This window comes from Lutra lutra, chromosome 4 (genome assembly GCF_902655055.1).
Source record: "Lutra lutra chromosome 4, mLutLut1.2, whole genome shotgun sequence".
Classification (NCBI taxonomy): Eukaryota; Metazoa; Chordata; class Mammalia; order Carnivora; family Mustelidae; genus Lutra; species Lutra lutra.
Genome location: NC_062281.1, coordinates 176,773,519 through 176,801,485, shown reverse-complemented (window position 1 = coordinate 176,801,485; position 27,967 = coordinate 176,773,519). Strand labels below are relative to the sequence as shown.

Sequence of the window (27,967 nt, the reverse complement as noted above, 5' to 3'; positions counted from 1 at the left end):
GCTAATTATTCCATTCATCTGGAAACATTCCTAATGGATGCATCAGACGTGTCACTTCCCCTGTCACTTCCCGGGGCACCTGGGTGGCTCAGTCGGTTGCATCTGCCTTGGGCTCAGGTCATGATCCAGGGTCCTGGGATGGAGTCCCACATCGGGCTCCCTGCTCCAGTGGAGTCTGCTTCCTTTCCCCCTGCTCGTTCTAATAAATAAAACCTTAAAAAAAAGAAATGTCACTTCCTCCAGGAAACATGCCTTGGCTGTTAAGAACAGGACCGAGGGCCCCCTCCTCGGAACAGTGGACACATGTGCCTCTCATGATCTCTGCACTTGCCCCCTCACCCATGGGCCCCAGCAGTCTGAGGCAGGCAGCAGGGCCCCTTGGAGTTCACATTTTATTTCTACGCCAGCCTATCTGTAGCATGCAAGGACACCCACCACTGACTGCTGGCACAAGCTTCCTGGGGGCAAAGCCCAGGCCCAGCCCTCGGAAGCTTGCGAAAACAGTTGAAGCAGGACAACCACAGAACCCCTGAGGAAGGGACGGGTGTGTCCACACACATCCGGGAGTGAGGCGGGCTGCATTTGGCCTGGCTGCAAGAAGACACTGCTACTCCCTGCACACGAGTCTGCGTTCCCTCCGGACTTGTGTCCCTCGGCAGGGTGACAGAGTATGAGCCCCTCTCTACTTCTGTCCGCTTCCAGCTAGAGCCACACCCCCACTCTGTGCTCAGGTTCATCTGTGGTGTCGATTGCTTAGCTGCACTCGGAAGGACAGCAAGACACCCCAGCTTCTGTCCCCTCCCACAGAGAAGCAAGTCAAACGTGCAGTGTCTCGATACAAGACGGTGTGCCTTCGTGATTACTGTACCTCTTTGCTTATCTACAAAACATGGCGTCACATGGAGTTAAGTCACCCAGCTTCTCCTGTCTTCGCAGTTTAGGTGTCGTCCTTCTGTTTTCCACCTTGTATGGAGGAGCGGATTCTGTCTCACAGCCAGCAGGATGTTTGAGGATACACTACAAGCTGGGGGTTTTCATAGATTGCTTCACTTAATTCTTGACATAATCAGCAAACTCATTTTACACATAACAGTGTATTAGTAACACCCTCTCAGCACCATGAGGGCAAACTTATATATGCCATCGCTGACCCTCCCTGAAAGCTGCCACACTGACCTATATTCCCATTTTGTAGATGAAGAAACTAAGGCACAGCCATTAAGTGGCAGGGAGCAGTGAGGAGGAGCAGCTCTGTGGAACTCCAGAGCATTTCAGAGTCGGGCCAAGGGCCCCACCCTTGGAGTAGTACCTAAGGAAGAGTACATCGATGGTTAGGGTATAAAAATTTATTCCATGTACAGAATATGACCGCTAATGAATGCAGACAGGATAGGACACAACGATACTGGGTGGGAGATGGCTAGCTCTTTGGAAAGTGAACAGGTTTGGGTGGCTCAGAGCCTCATGCCACGCAGAATGGTCAGTTAGAAGGGAAAGCACATGCCGAACACCGAGGGAGGTCGGGGCACTGAGCGGCTGCCCTGGGTGCCCGCTGCCTTCCCGGTCTGATCTGGGGCTTCAAAGGATGCCACGCTTGGAAGCAAGCAACTGAAGCGAAGGGGGTTCCTAAGGTGGGCCCAGGCTTGTCTCTGAAGTCACGGCAACACCATTTTAAGCAATATGTTTAATTGGATAATTTCCACAAACTATACACGAAGTTTCTAACCATCACAATTCAGTGAAGTACAAAACATTAAGTTACAGGCTGTGGGAAGAGAAGGTAACACTCACAGCGGCACCTTCCAATCCTGGTTGATCTAGGGGTAGGGGGTGGGGGAAGGTTTCGTTTTTAACTGAGCCCCTCATTTCAATGTACAAAAGAATTACTCTGATTGATATTAAATTGTATTGAAAACAAAATGGACGAAAAGCAACTACTACTCTATGTTGGGGTGGCAATGGGAGGAAAGAATGAGTCCTTCAAAGCAGGAGGGGAGACGCTGGGGGAAGGTTCAGTGGTGGTGAGCCCAGCTGGTCACTCACGCTGCTCCATTTTTACTTTCGGTGGTCTCAGGAAGGTCCGATTTTTCTTCTCTTTCTTCCCCTTTGTATTTGCTTGGAAGTTTCGCCAGCTGTCCACACGACCATCTCGACTTTCCTGAGCACAAAAGAGGTTTGGGATGAGGGAACTAGTGAACAAGAAGATGGGCCTGGACCTGCTCGCCATCCCCAGAGCCCAGCCCGGCTCAGCCCGCTGGAATAAACCAAGAGTAAAACAGAGCAGAACTTTCCTCCTACTTCCACAGGCCCACAAAAAGTGGCATCCCACCCACAGCAAGCAGGACCAGCTGTGAGCTGGAAAAAGAGGACAACATCATCACAACATCTGCTGGGGACCTCAGGGCTAGAGAGTCAGCAGCTGCTACTTCCAGGGCCGCACGCAGCACTGCTACCATTTCACAAATGACAACCCTGCGGCTCAGAGGTCAGATCACTTTCTCAAGGTCATATGCATAGCCAGCAGCATGGCCACTCTTCCCACTGCACCTGCCTTCGGCCCCACAAACCTTGGACGGAGGCTCAACGCCAGCACAGTGACCAGCCAGTTACGCTGAGAGGGCCACTAGGGTCTCTCCCGGCTTATCAGGAGACCTACTCCTTCTCTCTCCCTGCATACAAGCAGGGGGACAGAAAACAGTCATCCACTCTGGTTAACCAGTCCCTAGCCTGAGACCTGAATGTTACAGGAGAAAAGACACCGAACATGGCTCAATTCAGGAAATTGGCTGCGTACCTGAAAAATGTAACCAGGGTGTTAAAGAGGAGTCAAGTTCAAAAGCCGGGATATCAGGGTCACAAGAACCTCGAGTTCCTGCTAACAGACCTCTTTAGGAGGGCACCGCTCCGTGACTACTGCCTAATCTAAACGGGCAAAGCATTTTTCTCGAGCCCACTTGGCAGCTGTGCATTCCATAATCTCTAAGACGCTGTTCAGGGACCCTCCCTGCCCTTGCCAAGGCCAGAGAGCGCACAGGCAGCTGAGCTGGGACTCGTTCTCCAAAGCTCCTGCTCCTCTTTCTCTGTTCCTCTGCCCCAGTCAGTCCCGGCAGTGCCCCAGGAACCAAGTCTCGATGCTGGGAAGTTTTCTTAGTCTGGAATGAGAATCCCTAACCACCCTGGAAACTTACCTCAAAGTTTTTCTGCCACTCCCTTTCTCGTTTGGCTTTTTCTTGAGCTTCAATCTCTTCTTCCCTTTGTCGCTTCCTAGGAAGAACCAGACCAGAGTATTTATGTGATACTTAGAGATCCTCTTAACCATACAGGTTAAGCAATCTCCCCACAGAAGCAAGTATATAAAGTAAATCAATTCCCTAGGGTTCTCTAAAAATGACTGTCTGGAGAAGGCTCAGAGCCTTTTCACAAATGTTTCATCTAAAGCACACAGATGGGACCACAGGCAGGGCTACAGGGCAGGATATAAATACCCTTGTTACACGGACAGACGTGTTGCCAAGGCCTAGCCAACACCAATCGTAGGTTATGGGCTCTGTCTATAGGCTCGGGGTTTGGTCTGGGAGAAAGCCGTCTCGAGAACCCAGGCCGGCCTACTCCAGTAGAATGACCGTAACAGCAGCAGAGGTGCTTACTCAAGAGGATCTCTGGACAAGACCCAAACCCAAAACAAGGACATTTCACACAACCTCAACTAGCAAAACATGGTTACTGCTAAACACTAATCAACAATACAAAATACATAAATCAAATTAACCTCAAGATTTCTGATAAGCAAGGGAAATCATACTTGGAGACAATAAATATACTGTAAGTGATTACACTACACAGTAAATACTACAGACTTGCCAAAGCTGCAGCCACTAGTCACACAAAAGTTTCTGGCCTCAGCAACTGCGTATAGGGGTGCCTGGGTGGCTCAGTCGTTAAGCGTCTGCCTTTGGCTCAGGTCATGATACCAGGGTCCTGGGATTGAGCCCTGCTTTGGGCTCCCTGCTCAGTAGGGAGCCTGCTTCTCCCTCTCCCACTTCCCCTGCTTGTATGCCCTCTCTCACTGTCTCTCTCTGTCAAATAAACAAATAAAATATTTTAAAAATAAATAAATAACTCTATAAACTCCTGGAAATCAGGAAGAAAACACACAGCACTCTTGATTAAAAACTACCTAAGGACAGGTCTATTCAATATATCCCAAAAGTCAGAGACAATTTCTTACCCTAGGGATTCCAAAGTTTGGCTGTTTCAGATAACTATTTTACACAGTTTCTTAAATGATATACTATATAATTCCTTGATTAGAAAAATCCTTCATTAAGAAAATCCCAAAGACCAATTTTGGTTAATCTAGGTATTTAGATGGATTAAATAAATAGTCCGATGCATACCTTTCGTGCATCTCTTTGGCTTCTCTCTCTTTCCTTTTAATTTCCAGCTCGGCAAAGAGTTTCATGGTCTGTTTATATACTGCTTGTTTGAACTACAAGAAAATTAAGAACAAAAGAAAATAAAAGTCAGTATTTTACCAGTAACTTGAATCAAGCACTTTTAGACAGAGCCCCAGACAAAAAGCATGTCAGAACCGGCAAGGAAGAAAGATTTCAGAGAGAACTACTTAATGATGCTCCCTCCTGGGAGATAAATAACATAATCGCCCAGGAGATCTTTCCACTTTCACCATGAGGATGATACGCAAGAAACTTGTTCTGGTGTAAAACACCAAAGAGAAAAAAACTTCTACCTGCTTATCACAACCATGTGGGAGGACCCTTTCTTCCAAAGAACCTCGAAAAAATAACTTTCATTCTTTCTTTTTACAAATATCTTATAAATTACTCTGTGCCAGGCTCCCAGCCAGGTACTAGAAGTTGCTACCAAGCAGACCCATTTCAAAGTCAGTTACTGACTACAGTGGAACTGTCAGAGCTATTAGTTATGTGTCCCCCACCCGCCATCATCTGTTCTCCTTCCATGTAAAATCCCTTATCTTTAGGTACCTGGTCACCCAACATAGAAGCCCATATTTCCTAGGCTTCCTTACAACTAGGTATGGCCATGTAACTTAGGTTTTAGCCAATGGGACATAAAGAGAAGTGATGCAGCAATTTCCTAGAATTATCTTAGAGGGAGTACATGTATCCTTCCTTGTCCCCTTCCTCTATTCTGCTGTTTGGCACATGGGTGAGGTGATGACACATTCTGGACTGTGAGGAGGGGGCAGCATCCTTGTTGGCAGAGCCACAGACAGAATGAGTCCTTGGATGACACGTGGTCCAGTGCTGCCATAGCAGCGGCCATCTTCCCAAAGACTATATTACACAGAACAGAAAACAAATCACTGTCTTGTTCAAACCACCATCATTTTGGGTCTCAGTTGTATGCAGTCAAACTTATACTCTAAGTAATGCACAGATGGGGAAAAAAAATCACACAATGTAAGACAGAAAACAGAACTATCTTTAAAACTTTTTCCCCCCAAAATACAAAGAAAAATAGAAACTAATCCATCATGCAGATTTCATAGAGCCTGAATCCCAAAAGCAGAGACACTGGAGCAAAGAGTAATATACAGGGGTGCCTGGGTGGCTCAGTGGGTTAGAGCCTCTGCCTCTGCCTTCGGCTCAGATCATGATCCCAGGGTCCTGGGATCGAGCCCCGCATCAGGCTCTCTGCTCAGCAGGGAGCCTGCTTCCTCCTCTCTCTCTCTCTGCCTGCCTCTCAGCCTACTTGTGATCTCTATCTGTCAAATAAATAAATAAAATCTTAAAAAAAAAAAAAAGAGTAATATATGGAGAGAAAGGGAAGTAAAGGAGCCCCAGAATTTGTCACTTCTTTTTAATACTGTTATCTGCCAGCCACTGCTCAATAAAAGCAACACTGACAAATCCCAGTCCCTAATAAGGACAAACATCAAAGGAGTGAAGGCATCTGTAAGAGTATTTCAATATCTTTAAAGGCTCCAAACTCTCTTGGACGGATGGTTACTGATGACTGAATTCTTTATATTCTTCTGCTTTTTCCAAATGTTCTATCATTAGCATGTGTTCCTTTATAATTGGGGGAGGGAAAAAAAGACAACTTAAAAAAGTTAGGGTTCTTAAAAACTCAGGAGGACCAAGGAGTATTTATAAGAGGGTCTTCAAAAAAGACCAGAGATCATTAAAGGAAAGGGAAGAGAAAATAAGACTGAGGAGAAAAAACTGAAATACTGGGACAGAGTAAATTCAAAACAGGTGGCTAGTGCAAAAGGTGACCTCACAGTTCATAAGCAGTGTTACCACACAGAAGATGGGGCCAGTCACTGTCAGCAAAATCACTGAAGCAAGGAGTTGTAGGCAAGCTTCCCTAGCAAGACAGCTTCTCTCGTATAAATCTTTAAAACAAGGTAAGTAGGGGTGCCTGGGTGGCTCAGTGGGTTAAGCCTCTGCCTCCAGCTCAGGTCATCATCTCAGGATCTTGGGATCGAGCCCCGCATCAGGCTCTCTGCTTGGCGGAGAACCCGCTTCCCCCTCCCCTCTCTGTCCGCCTCTCTGCCTATTTGTGATCTCTGTCCATCAAGTAAATAAATTAAAATCTTAAAAAAAAAACAAAAACCCAATGGATGAAGCAATGTTCTCCATTTCTCTGTAAATTATCACCTGGAGCACAGTGAGCACTCATGGCTGGTGGAAAGCCATTCACTAGCTGGTTAGAGTCACCTGTGGTTGCTCCCAAAGTGCTCTGTGCCAGCTGCAACAACTACTATGAGATTTAAATATCACAGAAATTGATGAATATGGTTATACAAATAAATGCTGGTTTCCTTTTAAAACTAAGTGGAATGCTTTAGAAAGATTCAATAAACGTTAAGTCCCTAACAATACTGGCGTTGGGGATGCCTGGGTGGCTCAGTCGGTTAAGTGTCTGCCTTCAGCTCAGGTCATGATCTCAGGGTCCTGGGATCGAGTCCCGAATCGAGCTCCTTGTTCAGCAGGGAGCCTGCTTCTCCCTCTTGCCTGCTGCTCTCCTGCTTGTGCACGTACTCTCTAATAAATAAATAAAATCTTTAAAAAAAAGTCATAAAAAAATACATTAAAATACTGCTGTGAAATTAGGTACAGGCTGAGACATCCGATAAAGACTGGAAAACAAATCATCCGGGTGGGCTTGCGCTTCCGAAGGCCTTAGCTTGCTGGAGCCTCCTGACCCGGCAAAGCAATGAAGCTATTGTTCCTCTTTATGCAAAACCAAGACAAAACAACCAATGACTCATATACAGCTAGGATTTTGCTCTTGGGTTTTGCTTCACAAATACCTAAGTTTTGTTTCGCAAATACCTAAGTTTCAACGTACTGCAAAAAAGCATTAGAAGTACAAACTATGGCTGATGCTGTGTGTGTTTTACAAAATAAAGTCAATGGCAAATGCCAATCAGCAGACACACACTGAAGGAAAAGGCCATGGCCCTATGACAAAAAAAAGGGCGAAGCTTAAAAATAGGTGCAGGGACATACATTTAAATATTTTAAGTAAAGCAAAATGTTTCCAGCACGTATGCGTCACTCCTTAGGCTTCCCTCTCTTGAACCCAGCAATCGGTGGGCTCAAGCTCAGGGGACAGCATGGCTTTTCCCAAATCTCACTCACCAGCTCAGGGTCGTCCTCCTCCACATTTGTAGGTTTTCCTTCCTTCTTTAATTGCTTTTTTCTCTCTTTCACCTAAAAAGAATGTTTTTCATCAAAAAATTGAGACTATCCATTGAGCTGCACACAAATGGCACATGCACCTTCTGTAGGTACAGACATGACCAAAGGTTTACGTGGAAATAAAATGAGCCCCTGCCCCTCCCCCTCCACAACAACAATGCAATCAAAGGAGAACTACAAACCAGGGGTCCTTCCTCTAAACCTCATCTAAAATCCAATCCACCAGGAAGGATGGAAGGGGACCAGCAGTGAACTTGCCCCCAACTCATCAGATCCTAGACCAGAGCCAAAGAGCCTTGGATACATTGAACAGATTACCCAACTCTCTTTCACAGCCGGTAGTTAAGTGTTTATAGCAAAGAAAATGTATTTGTCAAGTTTTAGAACAAGCTACCAAATTTGTGGCATTAAGCTTAACTGTTCTCTGGTATTTCAACAACTGCATTATTGATAATTTTCACTGTGAAACCCCCTTAAACCAATCATATTAAAAAAATGATTTTTTTTTATTGCGTTGGCCACCACTGAGATCTAAAAAACAAATTACATATACTCCTTCACACAAGAATGTCATTACTCTAATAATCATACACTACGGCTCCAGCGAAAAGCCAGCGCCTTCCAAGCTCAGAACAACCCTACTGCCACCTTGTGGCCAAAAAGCCTGAGGATGGCTCCTTTATAGGCAAAATATAGAGAAAAAGTAACTACCACAGGAATTTAAGGAGAATTTGTCAGGTCCTTTTCTGATTTCTACCAAAATCTGGCCTATAGGTACCACTTCCAACGTATGACCAACAAGGCCTAGTTATGGCCATCTTTCTCCTCCTTTTACTCATTTTCTTCATCTAAACTGGACTCATTATTATTATTATTGGTTATACAGTTCTGTTTCAGATTCCAAAGCACTTCAAGGAAAAGATCACATTCATATTCACTCCCAATTGAAACAGCACTTACAAACGGGCTCACAATTCTTGCCCAGCAAGTAAAAAATTAAAACAAAGACCTTTCTTACCTCACGTAAGCCATCTTAACACTTCCCACCACTAGGGAGATTTAGGCAATGCAAAAAAATAAAATCAACTATAACTGAACTTATTTTAGTTGAATCCTTCCCAAACCCTATTATTAATACAGATACGCACCTCCTCCTATTTTTAAAAAAATTTACTCATGACCCCTTGCCAATCTTTCTCAAGCCCACGTTCCAACCCCTTCACAGAGACAAGAATAAAAATCTTCATCATGGCTGCTCCACTCTTCCACTCTCAGAACTGGGAATGTGACAACACTATGAGGAGAGGGCAAGAGAGGACCTCTCTGTGCAGCCTGGGGCTGGCAAGGAAAGAGGGAAGGGCAGCCTCCTAGCCACTCTACATCCTGAGCTCTAGGGCATGCCCTATTTATGAGCACCACAGCAAACTTTCGGAGACCAGATAAGAGGTCACAAGTTACACCAGTAGGTATTGCTATGTTAACATTTACCCTCCTGCAAGGTGCCCAAGGCTTGCTAATACTTCCTGTAAACACGGCAGCACTATAAATACTTACAGTGTGTTCCACGTATTCTTTTCCTGCCTGAATTACATCCAGGGCCCTCTTCTTTTGTTCCTGATCCAGTAGCAACTTGTAAGCTTTGTCCACAGCTAATGCAAAACATTGAAATTAACTGTTTCTGCAAACACCCTCTGAAAGTCTGAACTATACTCAGGCAGTGTAAATGGACTTGTGTCATCTAAAAGCATCCCCTACTTTGTTACATTATTTATTGTCGTTAAACTAATTTAAAAAACATACAACTATAGCAATGACTTTCCTTGCGAGCCTTGGAAAAAATTAAATATACCCTCAAGACTAAATATACCACATCTAGATTTAATTCAGTGATAAAATACTGCCAGTTATTTCTTTTATGTTCAAAAAAGAAAAATGATCCTACGTAGTAACAGTCTTGGCATGTAAAAGTTTTAACAAAGCAAAGTTAAGATCTATTTCTTAAACAGCAACATTCTGCTTTGGAACAATTGTTCTACTGAAAACCACAGCTTCTTCATGACCAGAAGACAAAACTGTAACATTCCTTTCTTGATCCAGGACAAGGAACAGTTAGTCCCTAGCATTGATAAAACAGTTCTTGGAAGCAGGTAAATTTACAAATACCTTCAAAAGCCTTTTGTGCTCTGTCAGCATCGTCTTGGTTTTTGTCAGGGTGCACCAATATGGATAACTAAAATAAGAGGAAAGGTAGGTTTGTCAACGAGAGGAACATTTAGTCACTCTTCACCTGCACTGTACCAAAAGCTCTAAGGTGTTATGGAAAAAAACATGGTCAGCTGGAAGCTTTTTCAACAAATTAATAAATATCATAAAATGTGCAGAAATACTGGTCCTTAAAATTCACCAGAAGGTCAATGCACAGCTGAGAGACATGTAGGATTTTAATCACAAACTTAAGAACAAATAAGTGTCTCACATCAGCAGGACGCCATGAGGTTGCAGAAGAGAAACTGAGAAGCACCCGGTTCCTATTACATCCCTTATACCAAGCACTGAAGAGGCTAAAGCACATATGAGACATGATCTCTTTCCTAAAAGAACTTGTAATTTTAAGTGATGGTTCTCTTGTTGGGGGGGGGTGAGTTCAGGGGGATGAGCTAAACAGGAGATGGGGACTAAGGAGCGCACTGCAATGAGTACCAGGTGATGTGTGAAAGCGCTGAATCACTATATTGTACCTGAAATTAATATACGCTGTATATTAACTGGAAATAAAATAAAATCTTTGGGGAAAAAAAAAGTAGTGGTTCTTAGTTCTGGTTGCGCTCCAACCTTGTAAAGCCTTTTTTCCTTAAGATTTTATTTATTTATTTATTTGAGAGAGTGCGCGAGCGCGCACACGAGCAGGGAGCAGGAGGAGCGGGATACACAGGCTCCCTGCTGAGCGTGGAGCCCAACTCGGCCTGATCCCACGACCCTGAGATCATGACCCAAGCAGAAATCAAGAGTCGGATGCCCAAATGACTGAGCCACCCAGGCGCCCACAACCCTATAAAGCTTTTTAAAAATATAGGTCTACTTTCTACCCTCAGAACCTCTGATGAGTCTCTGGCAACTGTACTTTCTAGACCTCTACTGGAGTGTTAATTTTGCTAGGTATGACAAGTAAGAAATGCAAGGAAATGTCCTTTTTTTTCTTGGGGGGACACATGATGACGTATTTGGGGTAAAGTAGCGTGCTGTCTGTAACTTACAACAATTCAGCCAAAAACATAGAGTTAATGAGGTAAACCGTTACACAGAGATAATGAGTATATGGGTGTTCACTGTTCTACTCTTCCTTTTTAAAATGTAATTTAAGTTTTTTATAATAAAAAATATTTATTTTTTAAAATAAAAAGCAAAAATCTCCAAGGTATTATTTTCAGACAGCCAGGATTAAGAATCACTGGCCTACTATCATTGACAGACCTAAATCAACTAGTTGGAACAGTGGGACTGTGTTGGGGGAATGATACAAGTGGGAATCAAATGCTAAATCCAGCATTACTGGAGAGCCAGAATCCTGAGCTCTAATTCCAACTTCAGTCACCTTCCGGCTCTAAGACCTTGAGCAGTTCTCCTAGCCTATCTCTGTGCCAGTTTCCTTCTCTGTAAACAGGAAAATACCAGGTACCTCTGTCTTACTGGGTTCTTAAGGATGAAATACAAGTAAGAAACTTAACATACTGTCTAACACACACTGACAACAGTTAGCATATAATTATCATCATTATGTGCATTTTACAAATGTGGTAACAGGCACAGAAAGGTTGAAAGTAACTTGTTCAAACTGCTTATAAAGGGTATGACCAAGACTGGAACTCAAGTCAAATAGGTATAGGGCCCACACTTTTTTTTCTTTCTTTGAGAGAAAGAAAGCGTGAGCGCACACATGTATGCATGAGCGGGGTGAGGGAAAGGGAGAGAAGCAGACCACCCGCTAAGCACAGAGACTGATGTGGGACTCCAACTCACGACCCTGAGATCATGACCTGAACCAAAACCAAGAGTCAGATGCTTAATTGACTGAGCCACCCAGGTGCCCCGAAGGCTCACACTCTTAACTATTAGACCATATTAATGAATAAAGAACTCTTATTGAGTTCTTTGTACAGCTACATAAATAGTTGTTCTGACTATGGATCTGAATGCTTGTTTATATTAAATTGGGAAAGACTGCTAATGCATTACAATAGGAAGCTTGAAATTTTAGAGAAAAAGAAGAAAAGTTGAATATAGGTGCAGAGTAGAACTCTATAAAAAGCTAGGAAATTATGGGGCGCCTGGGTGGCTCAGTGGGTTAAAGCCTCTGCCTTCGGCTCGGGTTGTGATCCTAGGGCCCTGGGATCGAGCCCCACATCGGGTTCTCTGCTCAGTGGGAGCCTGCTTCTCTTCCTCTCTCTCTGCCTGACTCTCTGCCTACTTGTGATTTCTGTCTGTCAAATAAATAAATAAATAAATAAACAAACAAAGAAACTAACTTAAAAAAAAAAAAAAAGCTAGGAAATTATATAACAGGAAATGCCTGGGTAGGCAAAGATAAAAAACATCTTGGCTTAATAGTAGACCAGAAGATGATTATGAATCAGCAAAGTGGGGGCAATTACAGTATCAAAGAAGCAGGCACAACACTGGATATTAACAAATATGTCCTGGGCGCTGGGTGGCTCAGTGGATTAAGCCGCTCAGGTCATGATCCCAGGGTCCTGGGATAGAGCGCCACATCGGGCTCTCTGCTCAGCAGGGAGCCTGCTTCCCCCTCTCTCTCTGCCTGCCTCTCTGCTGGCTTGCGATCTCTCTCTGTCAAATAAATAAATAAAATCTTTAAAAAAAAAAAAAAAGTATGTCCTGCAGGAACTGAGAATTATATTTAGCACTGGTTAGGTCCTCTTAAAATATGAAGAACATAAGAGATATAAAAAAGTTGGGTGAAGTTTAAAAAAAAAAAAAAGACCTGAAATATACAGAAAATCCAGTTAGTAAAGACAGGTTACAAGGAGTATGATTATTTAACTCCTAGAAGAAAAGGCTGGAGATTACTCAGCTATCAAAACTGGAAGCATTTTTTAAAAGGCTACTATAAAATTTTGTAAGCTCAGGTTATGAAACATCAGATTGGGAAGAAAGCACTCTGTATGAAACCAGGTATCTCTTGGGTACTTATTTAAGTTTGCAAAAGATAAAATAACTGAGGAAGGAGATCTTAAACAATTTAAAAACTGTTATGAAGGGCATCTGGGTGGCTCAGCATCTGACTCTCAGTTTCAGCCCAGGTCCCAGGGTCTTGAGATAGAGCCCTGAGTCAGGGTTTGTGCTCAGGGGGAAGTCTGCTTGAGAATCCTTCCTCTCCCTCTCCTACCCCCTCTGCTCCTCCCTCCCTGAGCCTGCTTGCATGTGTTCTCTCTCTAAAAATAAGTAAATAAAATCTTAAAAAAAAAAAGGAAAAAAAAAAAAACCTGTTACAAATCATTTAACACATTCTCCCTGGGAAGGCAGAGAATTAAGTTCTACTGTTCTATATTGTATTTCTCCTGATTAAGGGGCTGGAAAGATTCATTTGGATATAAAATTCATTCTATTCAGAAGTCAAATTTGTTCTATTCTGCGCCCTCACTCCCAATCACATGCCTCGGTTTGAGAGTGGGCACGCTCCTGCTGTAACCTTCCCAAGTCTCTGAATGCAGCTGTCACCAGGTTTTACGGCCTACCAACAAATCTGCCGCTGCCGGCAGTGTGAGTGTCAGAGGCAAGCCGTGGTCTTTAAGTTATGTACAAATTTTGTCACTATGAGGTGTGTTTTGTTTTTCTTTTTTAAGAGTTACAGAGCCTTAAGGGTAAAAAAAGAAAAGCTAAGGGATATCTGGGTGGCTCAGTCAGTTAAGCGTCCAACTCTGTTTCGGCTCAGGGCATGAACTCAGGGTTGTGAGATCAAGCTCCGTGTCAGGCTCCCCACTCAGTGGGGAGTCTGCTTGAGAGTCTCTCTCCCTCTCCCTTTGCCCTTCCATGCCACCCCCTGCCACCCGTACACATGCATGCTCTCTCTCTATAATAAATAAATCTTTAAAAAAAGTTAAATTTTGGCCCATAAGTCATAATAGAAGACCTAAGAGAATCATGTGCTTACTGTACTCCCAAATCAAACTCCATCTATTACAGGGGAACAGTACTGTACCTGTCGAAACCTCTTCTTTATTTCTTCATCTGTCACTTCAGGATCAATCTGAAGAACCTGAAAGAATCAAAATCAACACTGTAAAAGAGATTAAAAGAATTTATGAATTTAACAGGTATCCAATAATTATATATATTATAATCACCACCTAGAACAGTACTCAGCATTCCAGAATGGTACCTGGCACACAGTTCTAAAAAATGCTCAAGAAATATAAATGAGGGGTGCCCAACTGGCTCAGTCAGTAGAACACGCAACTCTTGTTCTTGGGGTCATGAGTTCGAGCCCCATATTGCGTGTAGAGATTATTTTTTAAAAATAAAATATTTTTAAAAAGAAATATAAATGACCAAATCAGTAACAGAATAATAGATACACCGCTTTAGGGTTCTCAATACAGTAGCTACTTTTATTCCATCAGCGGAATTTACCTTATACCCAGAGACATGTTTCCAGATCATGTTGCATTTTCCCTTCGTTCATTATGGAAATTATCCCCCTACCCACCCCTACTTGTCTTTGCAAATGTGGGAAAAGCATAAACATGCAATAGGGAGAAAAATCAGGCTGGCTCCCTGATTTTCAATCCAGAAAGGTCTACTGGGCTCCATTTTATATCTGTAAATCACATGGGCCAATGGCTCTCAGTCCAGAGTGAACATCAGAATTGCCTGTGAAGACCTGTGAGTGATGCCTGGGCCCTACTCTAGAAAAGTCTAATTCCAACTCATTAGAACTGAGGTACAGCCAAATGGAAGCATCTGTATTTTTCAAGGAACCTTGATTTTTAAAAATAAATTTAATCATTCCTCTCCAAGCCTAGGTAAGCTGGTGCAGACAGTACTCATCAAAGATCCTCACCCCAGCACCACAAATACATACATTCATTCAAACATCTATATAGTAGCTACTATCTGCTGAACACACTGCTATGTACTAGAAATGCAAAGATAAATAAACAGGGAAAACATATTTTTTTAATTACCATATAATAAGTGCTTTGGGGAAGGGAATGTTATATACAATTAAAGCAGATGATTTCACAGTGTAGTCCATGGATTCAACAGAGCACCTAGCATTTATTTACTTGGTATTCAAGGCCAGAGGAAGGTCCTGAAAGGGCAGAGGGTAAGAAGAGTTTGTTAGAAATTCAGAAGAGAAGGCCCCACTTCAGTACAACAAGATCCCCAAATGATCTGAATCTTTTCAAGTCTGAGAAGCACCAGCAAGAAATGATGGCATTTAGAAAAAAGTACATTTGAAGTTAGCAGAACTAGGGATCAGTTAGTAGTGGGGGGGGGGCAGCAGGGGGGGAGCAGCAGCAAAGAGGAAAAAAGTGAAAATAAACCTTGAAAGGAAAAATACATACTAGAAGTTAAACTGCAAAGTAATCCACCAAGCTCAGTCAGATGCTTGCAGTGTTTTTTAAAAACCTGGTAACAAGCAACGTCAAGATTATTGCAAGCTTTCAAAACATTCCAACAGCCCACCTATAGTAATAAAGTTATTGGTAGACAGTGAAGCTGAACACCACTGCATTTGCCAGACTTTGGAAGGTTATGACAGAAGCATACCCACTCTCCAATGCTAGGCAGACATTCATTCAGGGTGAGGGAAAAGAACTTTAAAGCAAAGAATTTTCAAGATTCCCTGTGTCCCCTCATGACTTCCCAAGGGAGAAAGGAATTGGAGAAAAGTCACTCAAGAGGAAGTATGCAGCCATAAAAGATTTACAGACAAAGGGAAATAGCTGTACCTACACAAATATTCAGAAGAGAATTTTACCTTACCTTGGTTCTGGGGAAAAGAAATGTACTGGAGCAAACCAAAACCTAACAGACCCCAGGTGTCCATAATGAATGAGAAAGAAAACTTCCCACTTTCACACACCAAAAAAACCTCCAATAAAGTTACAGCCCAGAGCTAACCATACCAAAAGGCAATTCATAAACCTTGACTGGTTCCCAGGTTAAACAAATAAAATAGCGATAACTGAGATTTGGGGGACAAACAGGGCTGCTTGAGTGTGGATTCCATTAGAATGATCATGTTAAATGAATTAATGTTTTTCTTAGGTGTCGTGATGGTGTTGTGGTTACACAGAGATTTATTCTTGTTCTGAGATGTGTGAAAAATTATTTAGGCACAAAGCCTCACAAGTCTACAGCTCACTTTCATATGATTTGGCAAAAATGAAGAAGGTATGTATATATACACGCACAAACACACACATACCAGTCTGAAGTTATTTTTCCAAGAGTTGTATCACAAGTGCACATGTGATCACAGGCAACAAATATTCACTGGGTGCCTTCAAAGCTAATCCAACCCCTTTCCTATCTTTAAGAGTTGGAGGTGCCATATGTGGAAATACAAAGAAAACAGTGGGCCTGTCCCTGTGGCCCAACCCTCTCTGAAGCCAGCTTCCCACTCGGTACAAATTTTTGGAGCACCAAGGGCTGCTAGATACCGTGCTCGCTGCTAATCTCACGGAATTTAACATCCATCAGGGGGAGAACAGACAAGTAATAATTCTTCCAAACATGATAAATGAAAAAAAAAAAAAAAAAAAAACAAGATAAATGCCACATTACCGATATGGTTCTTAGGAAGCCCACAGATCTGTTCAGATTCTTGGAAGGTTTTCTAACCTCCTACTGTGTCTCAGGCTTTAGGGATACTACAATGAAGAATCTACAGTCTTAGACCTCAGAGGGTTAACTAATCATCTCACATTAACAAAAATGCCTGACATTTATACAAGTTTCTGAATTCAATCTATAACAGCCTCCCTTGGGATCTTCCGCTTCAAACAGGAATCCAGTCTCTGTCCCATCTGACCTCCATGACCTGTTAATAACATGCAAGTACCAGAGTTCTTCGAGAGAAATACCTTTCCTTCCCAGGTACTTAATAAGACAGAAAAAAACAAAAGTCAGTGATGCTCCCTGCTGGCATCTTTAAGTTATATCAAAATAAGGAACACAAAAAGCGTAGGACTGAGCAGGGACACAGGTTCATCTAAGCTTTGGGAAGAAAGTGGGGAAGGGCCCTCAACCCAAGAATCACTGCAGAGTGCAGAAAAAAAGATGCTTGCGTAATGGCTGAAGGTTAGACATGTGTCCAAATAGGGAGCTGCAGAGATGGCAGGAAGGAAAAAAATGCTCCCTGTATAAGGACTTATGAGAAGAGCCCTCAGACTCCCAGTCTACCTTCCTCCCTTTTCTGCCTGCTGCTCAGTAAGACAGTGTCTAGGAAGACCATTCACAATTCAGCTGACAGCTGAGGTGACAGCCATGACTGCATTACGCTCCTTACTAGAAGACCAGGCAGCTTACCTCTCTAGAAAAAAAGGATTCATTTAGATGGCTCAATAGTTGCTGCATGAGAAGCAAAAGTCACTCAATTCCTGGGTCACCAGGAACACCTACTAAAGTTCTGACTTAGAGTCAAAAAGCAACTTTATAAGAAGACTATGCCGGGACGCCTGGGTGGCTCAGTTGGTTAAGCAGCTGCCTTCGGCTCAGGTCATGATTCCAGCGTCCTGGGATCGAGTCCCGCATCGGGCTCCTTGCTCAGCAGGAGCCTGCTTCTCCCTCTGCCTCTGCCTGCCATTCTGTCTGCCTGTGCTTGCTCTCTCTCCCTCTCTCTCTGACAAATAAATAAAATCTTTAAAAAAAAAAAAAAAAAGAAGACTATGCCAATGACGTCCACCCTATAAAGAGGCCAGCCCATGTGTAGAAAATAGAAAAGACAAATATTCTAATGGGTAGTCATGGAGTCCTGCTCATTCAAATACAATGTCCCATCTTCCCCAGTGTGTCAACCTTAGCATATCTTTGTGTGAAGATGTATATATTCAAATACATACACACACACACACACACACACACACACACACACACTCATGCAGTCAACCCTTGAACAACACAGGTTTGAACTGTGTAGGTCAACTTACATACAGACTTTCTTTTCAATAAATACAGTATACTACTATAAATATATTTTCCCTTATGATTTTAATATTTTCTTTTATCTAGCTTACTTTATTATAGGAATACAGTATTTAATACATACAACATACAAAATATGTGTTAACTGATGTTTTATGTTATCAGTCAAGAGTAGTTATCAGCAGTTAAATTTTGGGGGAGTCCAAAGTTATACATGGATTTTTGACTGTGCAAGGGTTTACATGCCTAATCCCTGCATTGTTCAAGGGTCAACTGTATACATTATGCATACTTGTGTATATGTATGCATAATGTATATATATACTCAAACATACTTCCTATAATCAGGACAGGAGCTACGGGGCAATAACTTCCAGAATCACAGTAACTAGTAGGGCATTAAAATCCGAGTCTTTATACTGGTCCCAGCAATCTGTCACTTCTTGTCAATCAGATCTCCAGAGGAAACACGAATTACCTTAACAAATAAATGGGTAAGTTACATGATCACATGTCCCCTTTTCATGATACTACGTACAATTTAAGAGTATGGTTAAACAGAAAGGATGTACCATCAAATTCTTTATCACTTCTCAAACAAATTATCTTCTCCATGCCCTTCCCAAAATCAAATCAAAAGTACTTTTTTAAAAGATTTTGTTTATGGGGTGCCTCGGTGGCTCAGTGGGTTAAAGCCTCTGCCTTCGGCTCGGGTTATGATCTCAGGGTCCTGGGATCGAGCCCCACATCAGGCTCTCTGCTCAGCAGGGAGCCTGCTTCTCCCTCTCTCTCTGCCTGCCTCTCTGCCTACTTGTGATCTCTCTCTCTGTCAAATAAATTTTTTAAATCTTTAAAAGTAAAATTAAATAAATAAATAAATAAATAAAAGATTTTGTTCCTTTTTTAAGTAAACTCTACACCCAACATGGGGCTCGAACTCGTAATCCTGAGATCAAGAGTTGCAGGCTCTACCAACTGAGCCAGCCAGGCACCCCTCAAAAGTACTCTTTAAGCTTTCCATCTTCCCCTTCCCTTTCTGAGCAATACAATACAAATACATTACGTGAGGCCAGGCACTTAGACATCTACTAGTAGACATCTTCTCTGGGTGGGGCATCAAAACGGCCCAGAGCAGTGCCAAAGCCCATCTGGGATGAAGACAGTGGTGACCACACAGGGAGTAGTGGCCAGTCACACAGTGGTGGAGCACAAACAGGTGAGAAGAGGATCCACACAGAAGGGCAGCCAGACATGGAGGTACAAAGTGGGTTAAGAAGGGCACCTCAGGGGGCGCCTGGGTGGCTCAGTGGGTTAAGCCGCTGCCTTCGGCTCAGGTCATGATCTCAGGGTCCTGGGATAGAGTCCCGCATCGGGCTCTCTGCTCAGCGGAGAACCTGCTTCCTCCTCTCTCTCTCTCTCTCTGCCTGCCTCTCTGCCTACTTGTGATCTCTCTCTGTGAAATAAATAAATAAAATCTTTAAAAAAAAAAAAAAAAAAAAAGAAGGGCACCTCAGTGGATAGGCAGCCTGGTGTAAGGTGTTAATACCTAAGCAGGGTAAGACTGAACATGGGAAGGTAGCCAAGTACAGGGTATCAGAGCCCAAGAGGGATAAGCAAGGCATCCACACGGAAGCAGAGCCCACCACTGGGTATTTGAGACTGAGCAGGGTCCAAAGGGAAGGTGGCCTGGCACAGAGTACAGGAGCCCAAGCAAGAACATCTTCACAAAGGCATGGCCTGGCATGGGAAACCTGTGCTTAGTGAGGTGGGTTTCCATGTAGGAGGGCATCCACTGTAAGAAGGCAGCCCAACAAGAGGTGTCAGAACCCAAGCAGGATGTAGAGAGCATTTGTATCGAAGTATGGCTGGCGCAGAAGTTGGAACTGAGCAGAGTGAAGATACCTCCACGCACAGAGGTGACCTGGAGCATTCAGTTAAAGCCCAAGTAAGATGAGGAGGGTGTTCTCATAGGAAGTTAGCCTAACACAGGCTGTCAAAGCCAGAGCAGGGTAGGAAGACGCCTGCTTGATGAGGAGGATGCTGGACTTCCCAGGGGTAGAGGGCAAGCACAGGGAGCCTGGGTTGGGTGAGGAACGCACCTACATAGAAGGGTAAGCTGGCATGGGAGTTTGAGCTCAGGTATGGTGAGAAGGGTTTTTGCTCAGTAAGGCAGCCTAGTGTTGGTGTCAGAATAAAGCAGGGTGAGGAGGCCGTTCGCAAGAGGGAGCAAATGGCAGCTGCGAGATCAGATGCAAATAGGAAGATCAATTAAATTTTGTTTTAAAAGATTTTATTTATTTGACAGAGATTACAAGTAGGCAGAGAGGCAGGCAGAGAGAGAAAGCAGGTCCCTGCTGAGCAGAGAGCCTGATGCGGGGCTCGATCCCAGGACCCTGGGATCATGACCTGAGCTGAAGGCAGAGGCTTTAACCCACTGAGCCACCCAGGCACCCTGGAGATCAATTAAATTTAAATATATATATATGTATATATATACATATATATATATTTATGACAGGGAGAGCCCAAGTTCTCACTACGAAAAGGAACCACAAGCATGGAAAGGAAAAAAAATAAGAATAAACTCTGTAGTGTTAGATTGAAATTGGATACAAATACATGTATATACACATGTATGCAAATGCACCAGCGTGTGGGCACACACATGTACATACACTCACCCCCAATCCTTGGCCCTATCTACCAGGAGGGTCTAGGGGCAGTGACATTCCCAAAAGCAATGAGTACACTTAGCACCCACATCTTGACTTCTAAATACATCCTTCACTAAAAGGAACCAGAGCTCCTCACTGAAACGATTAATTTTAGGTTGAGTGAGGAAAAGTACAAGAGTGCCTAGTAATCAAAGAATGATGAAGACATTTTGAAAGATAGGATCTGGCTTGAAAGGTAACCTACTCACCAAATTTGGGACAACCTGAGCAATAAAATAAATAATATCAAAATATAACACACTGAATAAAATAGGAAAACCTCAATCTATACTAATAAATGAATAAATTGAAACTCTGATAAGGAGAGGGTATTTACAGAGTCTCAAAGTACCTCCCCATAAAATAGTTATTACAAAAAGGATAAAAGTAACTTCATGAATAAACATAGCTGTTACCTCTTGAAGTGTTACGGTTAACATCATTAGTCATGGGATAAGGCTAATGGAAATATCATGTACTTTATAAGTTGCAAAGAGAAAAATACAGTATCACTTCTGTGATACTCCTGCCAACATAGCATAAACTGAACCCAGTTGAAGAAACATCAAACAAAACTCAAATTGAGAGATATGCTCTAAAATAACTGGCCTATAATCTTCAGAAACGGTAAGGTCACCAAAGTTAAGGAAGTGCTGAGGAACTGTTCCAGGCTGAAGGCTAAAGGGACATGACAACTAAATTTAACGGTTGATTCTGGGCTGGATCCTTTTGCTACACAGGACATTACTGAGACAACAGGCAAACTGAATGGGGTCTGAGAACTACATGGTAACAATGTTATCGGTATTTGTTTCCTGATTTTTATGGTTATATTGTGCTTCAGGAGGAGAGTGTCATCTATAGGAAAAATACATGGAAGTACTGCAGGGCAAAAGGGCAGCAATATGGACAACTTAGCACCAGACAGTCTAAGAAAGTCTTCACGGAACACTCCTAACCTTTCCACAAATCTGAGATTGTTTTAAAATATAAAAACTCTTGGGGCGCCTGCGTGGTTCAGTGGGTTAAAGCCTCTGCCTTCAGCTCAGGTCATGATCCCAGGGCCCTGGGATCGAGCTCCACATCGGGCTCTCTGCTCAGCGGGGAGCCTGCTTCCTCCTATCTCTCTCTGCCTGCCTCTCTGCCTACTTGTGATCTCTGTCTGTCAAATAAATAAATAAAATCTTAAAAAAAAAAAAATAGAAACTAGTTTAAATATCCTACAATATAGGAATTACTTAAATAATAATTATAAAGACTTTCAGAAATGTATCTACCGCTTCCAGTAACAAGGTCTGGGGAAGGGGTGGCAGGCACCATGTCCAGCTGTGAAGGTGGAGAGAGAAAGCTCCTGAAGCAGCCCAAGAAATAGGACAAGAAGATGAACGAGGAAGATACAGCATTCAAGCAGAAACAGAAAGAGGTGCAAAAGAAACCTGAGGAGCTAAAATCAAAGGCCACAGGTAAAGGCCCCCCCGGCTACACGTGGAATTAAAAAAACTGGCAAAAAGTAAGCTGTTCCTTGTGCCGGAGGCAATGATGATCCTTAATCCCATTCCTGTTTAAACATCTAGATTCCTTGTCATAGCATCTGTTGCTACCTATAGCTGCAATGAAGTTTTGTCTTAAATCCTGTTGTACACTTAAGGATAAACTTTTATTAAAAAAAAATCAATCATAAAAAAGAAATGTACACAAATATGTATTTTATATAGTACAGCATTTAAAATGTTAAGAATGGGGACGCCTGGGTGGCTCAGTTGGTTGGGCAGCTGCCTTCGGCTCAGGTCATGATCCCAGCGTCCTGGGATCGAGTCCCACATCAGGCTCCTTGCTCATCAGGGAGCCTGCTTCTCCCTCTGCCTCTGCCTGCCATTCTGTCTGCCTGTGCTTGCTCTCTCTCCCTCTCTCTCTCTCTCTGACAAATAAATAAATAAAATTAAAAAAAAATAAATAAAATGTTAAGAATGAAGTGCATCATCCTCCTTGTTTTAAAATAAAACTTTTTTTTTTTAGGTAGGCTCCATGCCCAGCATCATGGGACTTGAACTCATGACCCTGAGATCAAGACTTGAGCTGGTATCAAGAGTCAGTTGCCCAATCAACTGAGCCACCCAGGTGCCCCTAAAATAAAACATTTAAAATAGCTGATGTAGGGGCGCCTGGGTGGCTCAGTGGGTTAAGCCGCTGCCTTCGGCTCAGGTCATGATCTCAGGGTCCTGGGATCGAGTCGTGCATCGGGCTCTCTGCTCAGCAAGAAGCCTGCTTCCCTCTCTCTCTCTCTCTGCCTGCCTCTCCGTCTACTTGTGATCTCTCTCTCTGTCAAATAAATAAATAAAAAATCTTTAAAAAAAAAATATAATAAAAAATAAAATAAAATAAAATAAAATAGCTGATGTATAAACAATTGAGAGTGGCTATTTCTCTTAGGTGGGATTACACGTGATTATTCTTGTTTTCTTTAAAAATTTTTTTTTAAGATTGTATTTATTTGTTTGACAGACAGAGTTCACATGTAGGCAGAAAGGCAGGCAGAGAGAGAGGGGGAAGCAGGCTCCCCACTGAGCAGAGTGCCCAATACGGGGCTCAATCCCAGAACCCTGAGATCATGACCTGAGCGGAAGGCAGAGGCTTAACCCACTGAGCCACCCAGGCGCCCCTTCTTGCTTTCTTTATATTTCAAATCTTTTTAAGACATATATGGTTTACTGGGGCACCGGGGTGGCTCCGTTGGTTAAGCACTTGCCTTCAGCTCTGGGATCATGACCTGAGCAGAATGGAGGCCCGTATCATTCTTCCTCTCTCTCTACCTGCCACTCCCATGCTTGTATTCTTTCTCTCTGTCAAATAAATGAATAAAATCTTGGGATGCCAGGGTGGCTCAGTCAGTTAAGCATCTGTCTTTGGCTCAGGTCATGGTCCCTGGGTCCTGGGATCAAGTCCCACATCGGGCTCCTTGCTCAGCAGAGGGCCTGCTTCTCCCTCTGCCTCTGCCACTTCCCCTGCTTGTGCCCTCTCTCTCTCTGACAAATAAATAAATAAAATCTTTAAGTAAACAAATCTCTCCAGCCATTAAGCTGACTGTGCTCTTTCTCCATAGAGGTCCAGTATGCCACGGCTGCAAACAGTTGCCTCCTTGGCTATGCAGCCTTTTGATTGTATGGGTTGCCCTAAGGGACCTTGGAGACAGTCCTTTCCAGTGGATTTGGAGGTCTGACCTCATGCTATCTCCAAGCTAGGCTGTAGAGAGGTATGCAGGGTGCCTTTGGAAAGCCCCAGGGCACAGAAGCCAGGGTCCACATTAGCCAAGTCATCATGCCCATCCATAGCAAGTTGCAGAACAAGGAGCAGAGATTCAGGCTCCACGCAGGGCCAAGTTCAAGTTCCCTGGCCACCAGAAGATCCACATCTCCAAGAAGTGGGGTTTTTACTAAGTTTAATGTGGATAAATTTGAAGACATGATGGCTGAAAAGCAGCTTATCCCAGATGGCTGTGGGGTCAAATACATCCCTAATCGTGGTCCCTTGGAAAACGGAGGGCTCTGCACTCATGAGAACCTTGGCACTGCCCCCTCCCTATTCATGCCCTCCAATATATCCTACTTCCTGTCAAAAACAAATAAATAAATAAATAAAATCTTAAAAAAAAAAAAAAAGAAATATGGTTTACTTTCATAATTAGGAAAAGTTTTAAAATAAAACTAGGGCCACCTCGGTGGCTCAAGATGTTAAGCGCCTGCCTTTGGCTCAGGTCATGACCCCAGATTCCTGGGCTTGAGCCCTACATCTGGCTCCCTGCTCCCAGGGAAACTGCTTCTCCCTCTCCTCTCTGCTCATGCTCTCTCTTGCTCTCTCTTTCTCTCTAATAAATAAAAATCTTTTAAAAATAAATAAAATGGGGCGCCTGGGTGGCTCAGTGGGTTAAAGCCTCTGCCTTTGATTCCGGTCATGATCCCAGGGTCCTGGGATCGAGCCCCACATCGAGCTCTCTGCTCGGCAGGGAGCCTGCTTCCTCCTCTCTCTCTATGCCTGCCTCTCTGCCTACTTGTGATCACTGTCTGTCAAATAAATAAATAAAGTCTTTTAAAAAATAAATAAAATAAGAAAACTAAGGAAACCCAAGAAGTATATTTGCTTGTCTGCAACCTTATGATCATTTTTTGGTCATTGAGTTTTTAATACTTATTACTGCAGTAAAACAGAAAAGCTATAATAAGCAAACTAAATCAAGATCCTAAATTTGTAAAGGCTAGCTATCCCTTCACATCTGAAAATGAAGACCTATATATTTGGGTTGGTAGAAGATGGAGAATATGTAACAAGGTAAAGACCATCTCATTTTCCTTAACATTATGCCTCTCAACCTCTGCTCACAATAAAACCATCAAATCTCAGTTCCAACTATAAGACAAATTAATTGTGTGTTCTGCTGTAAGTCGGTCTGCAGCTATGCAAAGCTCCCCCATCACAAAGCCGCAGCAACATCAGACAGCTCACCTCAAATGGGTTCAAATTGAAGTAGGAAGAACCAGGACGGGTCAATCTTTCAATCTGATTTTTGGATGTTAGAACTGAATCTCTCTTCTCTATCTGTTTCACCTAAAATGAAGGGAGATAAAAACTTTATTAGTAAAGTTCAATAATAAACTCTGACTTGTCATCTTAAGAAGCTACTGACATGTTCAGCAAACATTTGTCTACATGTGGAAGACAGTTTGCCAAATGTTTTGGGAATAATTACAATAGCTATCATTTACTGAATTCTAAAAATGTAAAAACTTTACACATAGTTATTCCTCCCAACCATCCTATACAGTAAATATTCCTATTATCCCCATTTTACAGATAAGAAAACTGAGACTTAGAGAGGTTAACTGACTTGTTCCCAACTACTCAACTTGCAAACAAGATTTTTAACTGCAACAGTCTGAGGAACCAAGAATATTCAAACATAAATATATCACAGCCGCCACTTTCAAAAAGCTTCCACTGTAATGATGGAAGATGTACCTGTGCTGTTCATTTTAATTTACAACTTTTTATTTAAGAAAAATACAATCACACTGAAATATATACTGAAAACAGCATTAAAAAAGTATATGGGAGGGGCGCCTGGGTGGCTCAGTGGATTAAAGCCTCTGCCTTGGCTCAGGTCATGATCCCAGGGTCTTGGGATAGAGCCCCACATCGGGCTCTCTGCTCAGCAGGGAGCCTGCTTCCTCTGGCCTCTCTGCCTGCCCCTCTGCCTGCTTGTGATCTGTCAAATAAATAAATAAAATCTTAAAAAAGAAAAAAAAAGTATATGGGAGAGGTAAGTAACTCTGCTTACCAAACTCAAATAGAGTTAGGAAAATCCCTGGCCCAGGTGCTCAATCGGTTGGGGACCCAACTCTTGATTTCCACTCGGATCATGATCTCAGGGTCCTGGGATCAAGCCGTGTGTCCCATTCTGCACTCAATGCAGAGTTTGCTTGGGATTCTTTCTCTTTCCCTCTCTCTGCCCCTCCCCACCCAAATAAATAAATAAATAAAATCTTAAAGAAAGGAAAAGGGAAAGGGAAAAGAAAAAGAAAAAGAAAAAGAAAAACCCCTGACCCAAAGACAATGCTAAGGAGAAGCAGCACCAAGCAGTGCCAGGAAAACATCCTTGGCGCCACTGTCAAAGCTGTAATACTAGTTAAAATGTATCACTGGTATGTTATATTCCACTTTTATTCCTATGGCCAAAAGGAGTTTGGAAATAATTTCAGTAACATAAAAAGCCATTCCTTCTCAGTATCTTCCCTCTTCACTTTCTTTAAGATAGCATGCCACTCCCTACTCCCCATACTCTATCTCCTTTCTCAGACTTATTTTTCCTCATAGCACTTATCACTACCTGACACTACATTGTACATGTTTGCTTATGCTTATCCTTCTCTATACAATGCAAGCTCTAAGAAAACAGGATTTTTCTCTGTTGTCCACCAACATACCTCTAGCACCTAAACAGTACACTAGTATGTGTCAGGTACCCAATAACACTGATTGAATGATGACTGAAGGGTCCTCCTTTAGGTACTTTCTCTCATTCAATTCAAACAAACCAGGATTGCTTTTCTTTTTTCTTTTCTTTCTCTCTTCAACTAAGAGATGGTAAGTGAAACAATTTCCTGTGCAACCACAGAGCAATCATTAGAGGTCAATAAATTTTGGTACCAGTTTATCAATATTTTCACGTTAACTGGGCATCTCAAAAGGACAAACTATAAAAGTTGTGCTAACTCCATTTTTAAATTTAATACTTTGGAGAAACTACTATGTAACAAACACTGTTAAAAATAAAAGATAAAAGATAAATATGACATAGTGCTGAACTGAGTAGCTCACAGCCTAGAGGGGCAAACCCATGCCAATTCAGAGAGGTCCATCTTCAGCTTTAACTCTTAGACCCTTTCTGAAACACTAACTCGTTTAACCTTCATAAAACTCGTTTTAATATTCTCTTCGCTTTACAGAAGTGGAAATGGAGAATCTGAAAAATGCCTTGAAAAAAATTCAACCACAGTCCAATTAACTGCCTTTCAAAAATCCAATCCAAGGTCCTCTAACTCCAAATGGTATGCTTTTCTTTCACTTATTCAACAAATATTTACTAAGCAATCACTATGTCCTAGGTCCTAGAAATGCAACAGTAATCGAGGCTCAGAACAAACGGACTCCAGTCCTAACATGATACCAAGCTGTTATTTGCTTTAGGACCCAGAACAAATTATTTCACCTCACCAAACCTCAGCATCTATAAAACAGAGATAATGCCTACCTGGCATGATGCATAATGCCTGGCGTTCGCGAATGGCAGAAATAACCACTAATACAACTCATTACAGAGCACTAAAAGGGAAGAGTGCTTCCGTTTAGAACAAAAATGAGGCCCAAGACAGTTAAGTCGCCCCCAAGAACGCCAGCTTCTGCCAGCCCCTGCCAGGCTCCGACTCCGCGGACTTGGGGACCTCTGCACGCGCCCTGGCACTTCGTTGGCCACACTCGTCGTCTACCCGCAGACGTCGGACCCTGGCTCCTTTTTCGATGCCCAAGGGATTCCAAAAGCAGCTATCAGGCAGAGACTAACACACACCCCCAGCCCCCCGCCTCCCCGAAGGCCAGACAGGAGGAGCCGCCCAACGGTCCAGGCCAGAAAGACCACCGCCTTTGCCCGCTGGGAAAGGAGGACCGGACGGAGTCACCCCGACGCCACTACTCCTCACTCGGTGTTCACCTCACTGTAGAAGGTCATAAATGCTTCCTCGGTGCTCCCTCCGCCAGCCGAAGCCCCACTCTCTCCTGGAGCCGCCATTTCCCCGGCCCAGCAACCACGTGACTCCCCTGCGCAAGCGCAGCCTCCTGTGATAC

General features: G+C 43.0%; 1 protein-coding gene and 1 non-coding gene across 2 annotated transcripts; one reads left to right on the top strand and one right to left on the bottom strand.

Annotated features, from left to right (window-relative positions):
- Positions 1-1,331: 1,331 nt before the first annotated feature.
- Positions 1,332-27,967, bottom strand: DNAJC8 (DnaJ heat shock protein family (Hsp40) member C8). The gene is made up of 9 exons (XM_047727359.1): positions 27,834-27,967; positions 25,073-25,174; positions 13,909-13,965; positions 9,858-9,924; positions 9,249-9,343; positions 7,635-7,706; positions 4,398-4,489; positions 3,189-3,264; positions 1,332-2,158 (listed from the first exon to the last, which is right to left on the bottom strand). The coding sequence occupies exons 1-9, from the start codon at positions 27,909-27,911 to the stop codon at positions 2,036-2,038; spliced, it is 762 nt and encodes a 253-aa protein (XP_047583315.1). The 5' UTR covers positions 27,912-27,967; the 3' UTR covers positions 1,332-2,035.
- Positions 23,639-23,767, top strand: LOC125099542 (small nucleolar RNA SNORA70). Its single transcript, XR_007127255.1, has one exon. It is a non-coding gene; the product is annotated as a small nucleolar RNA SNORA70 (small nucleolar RNA).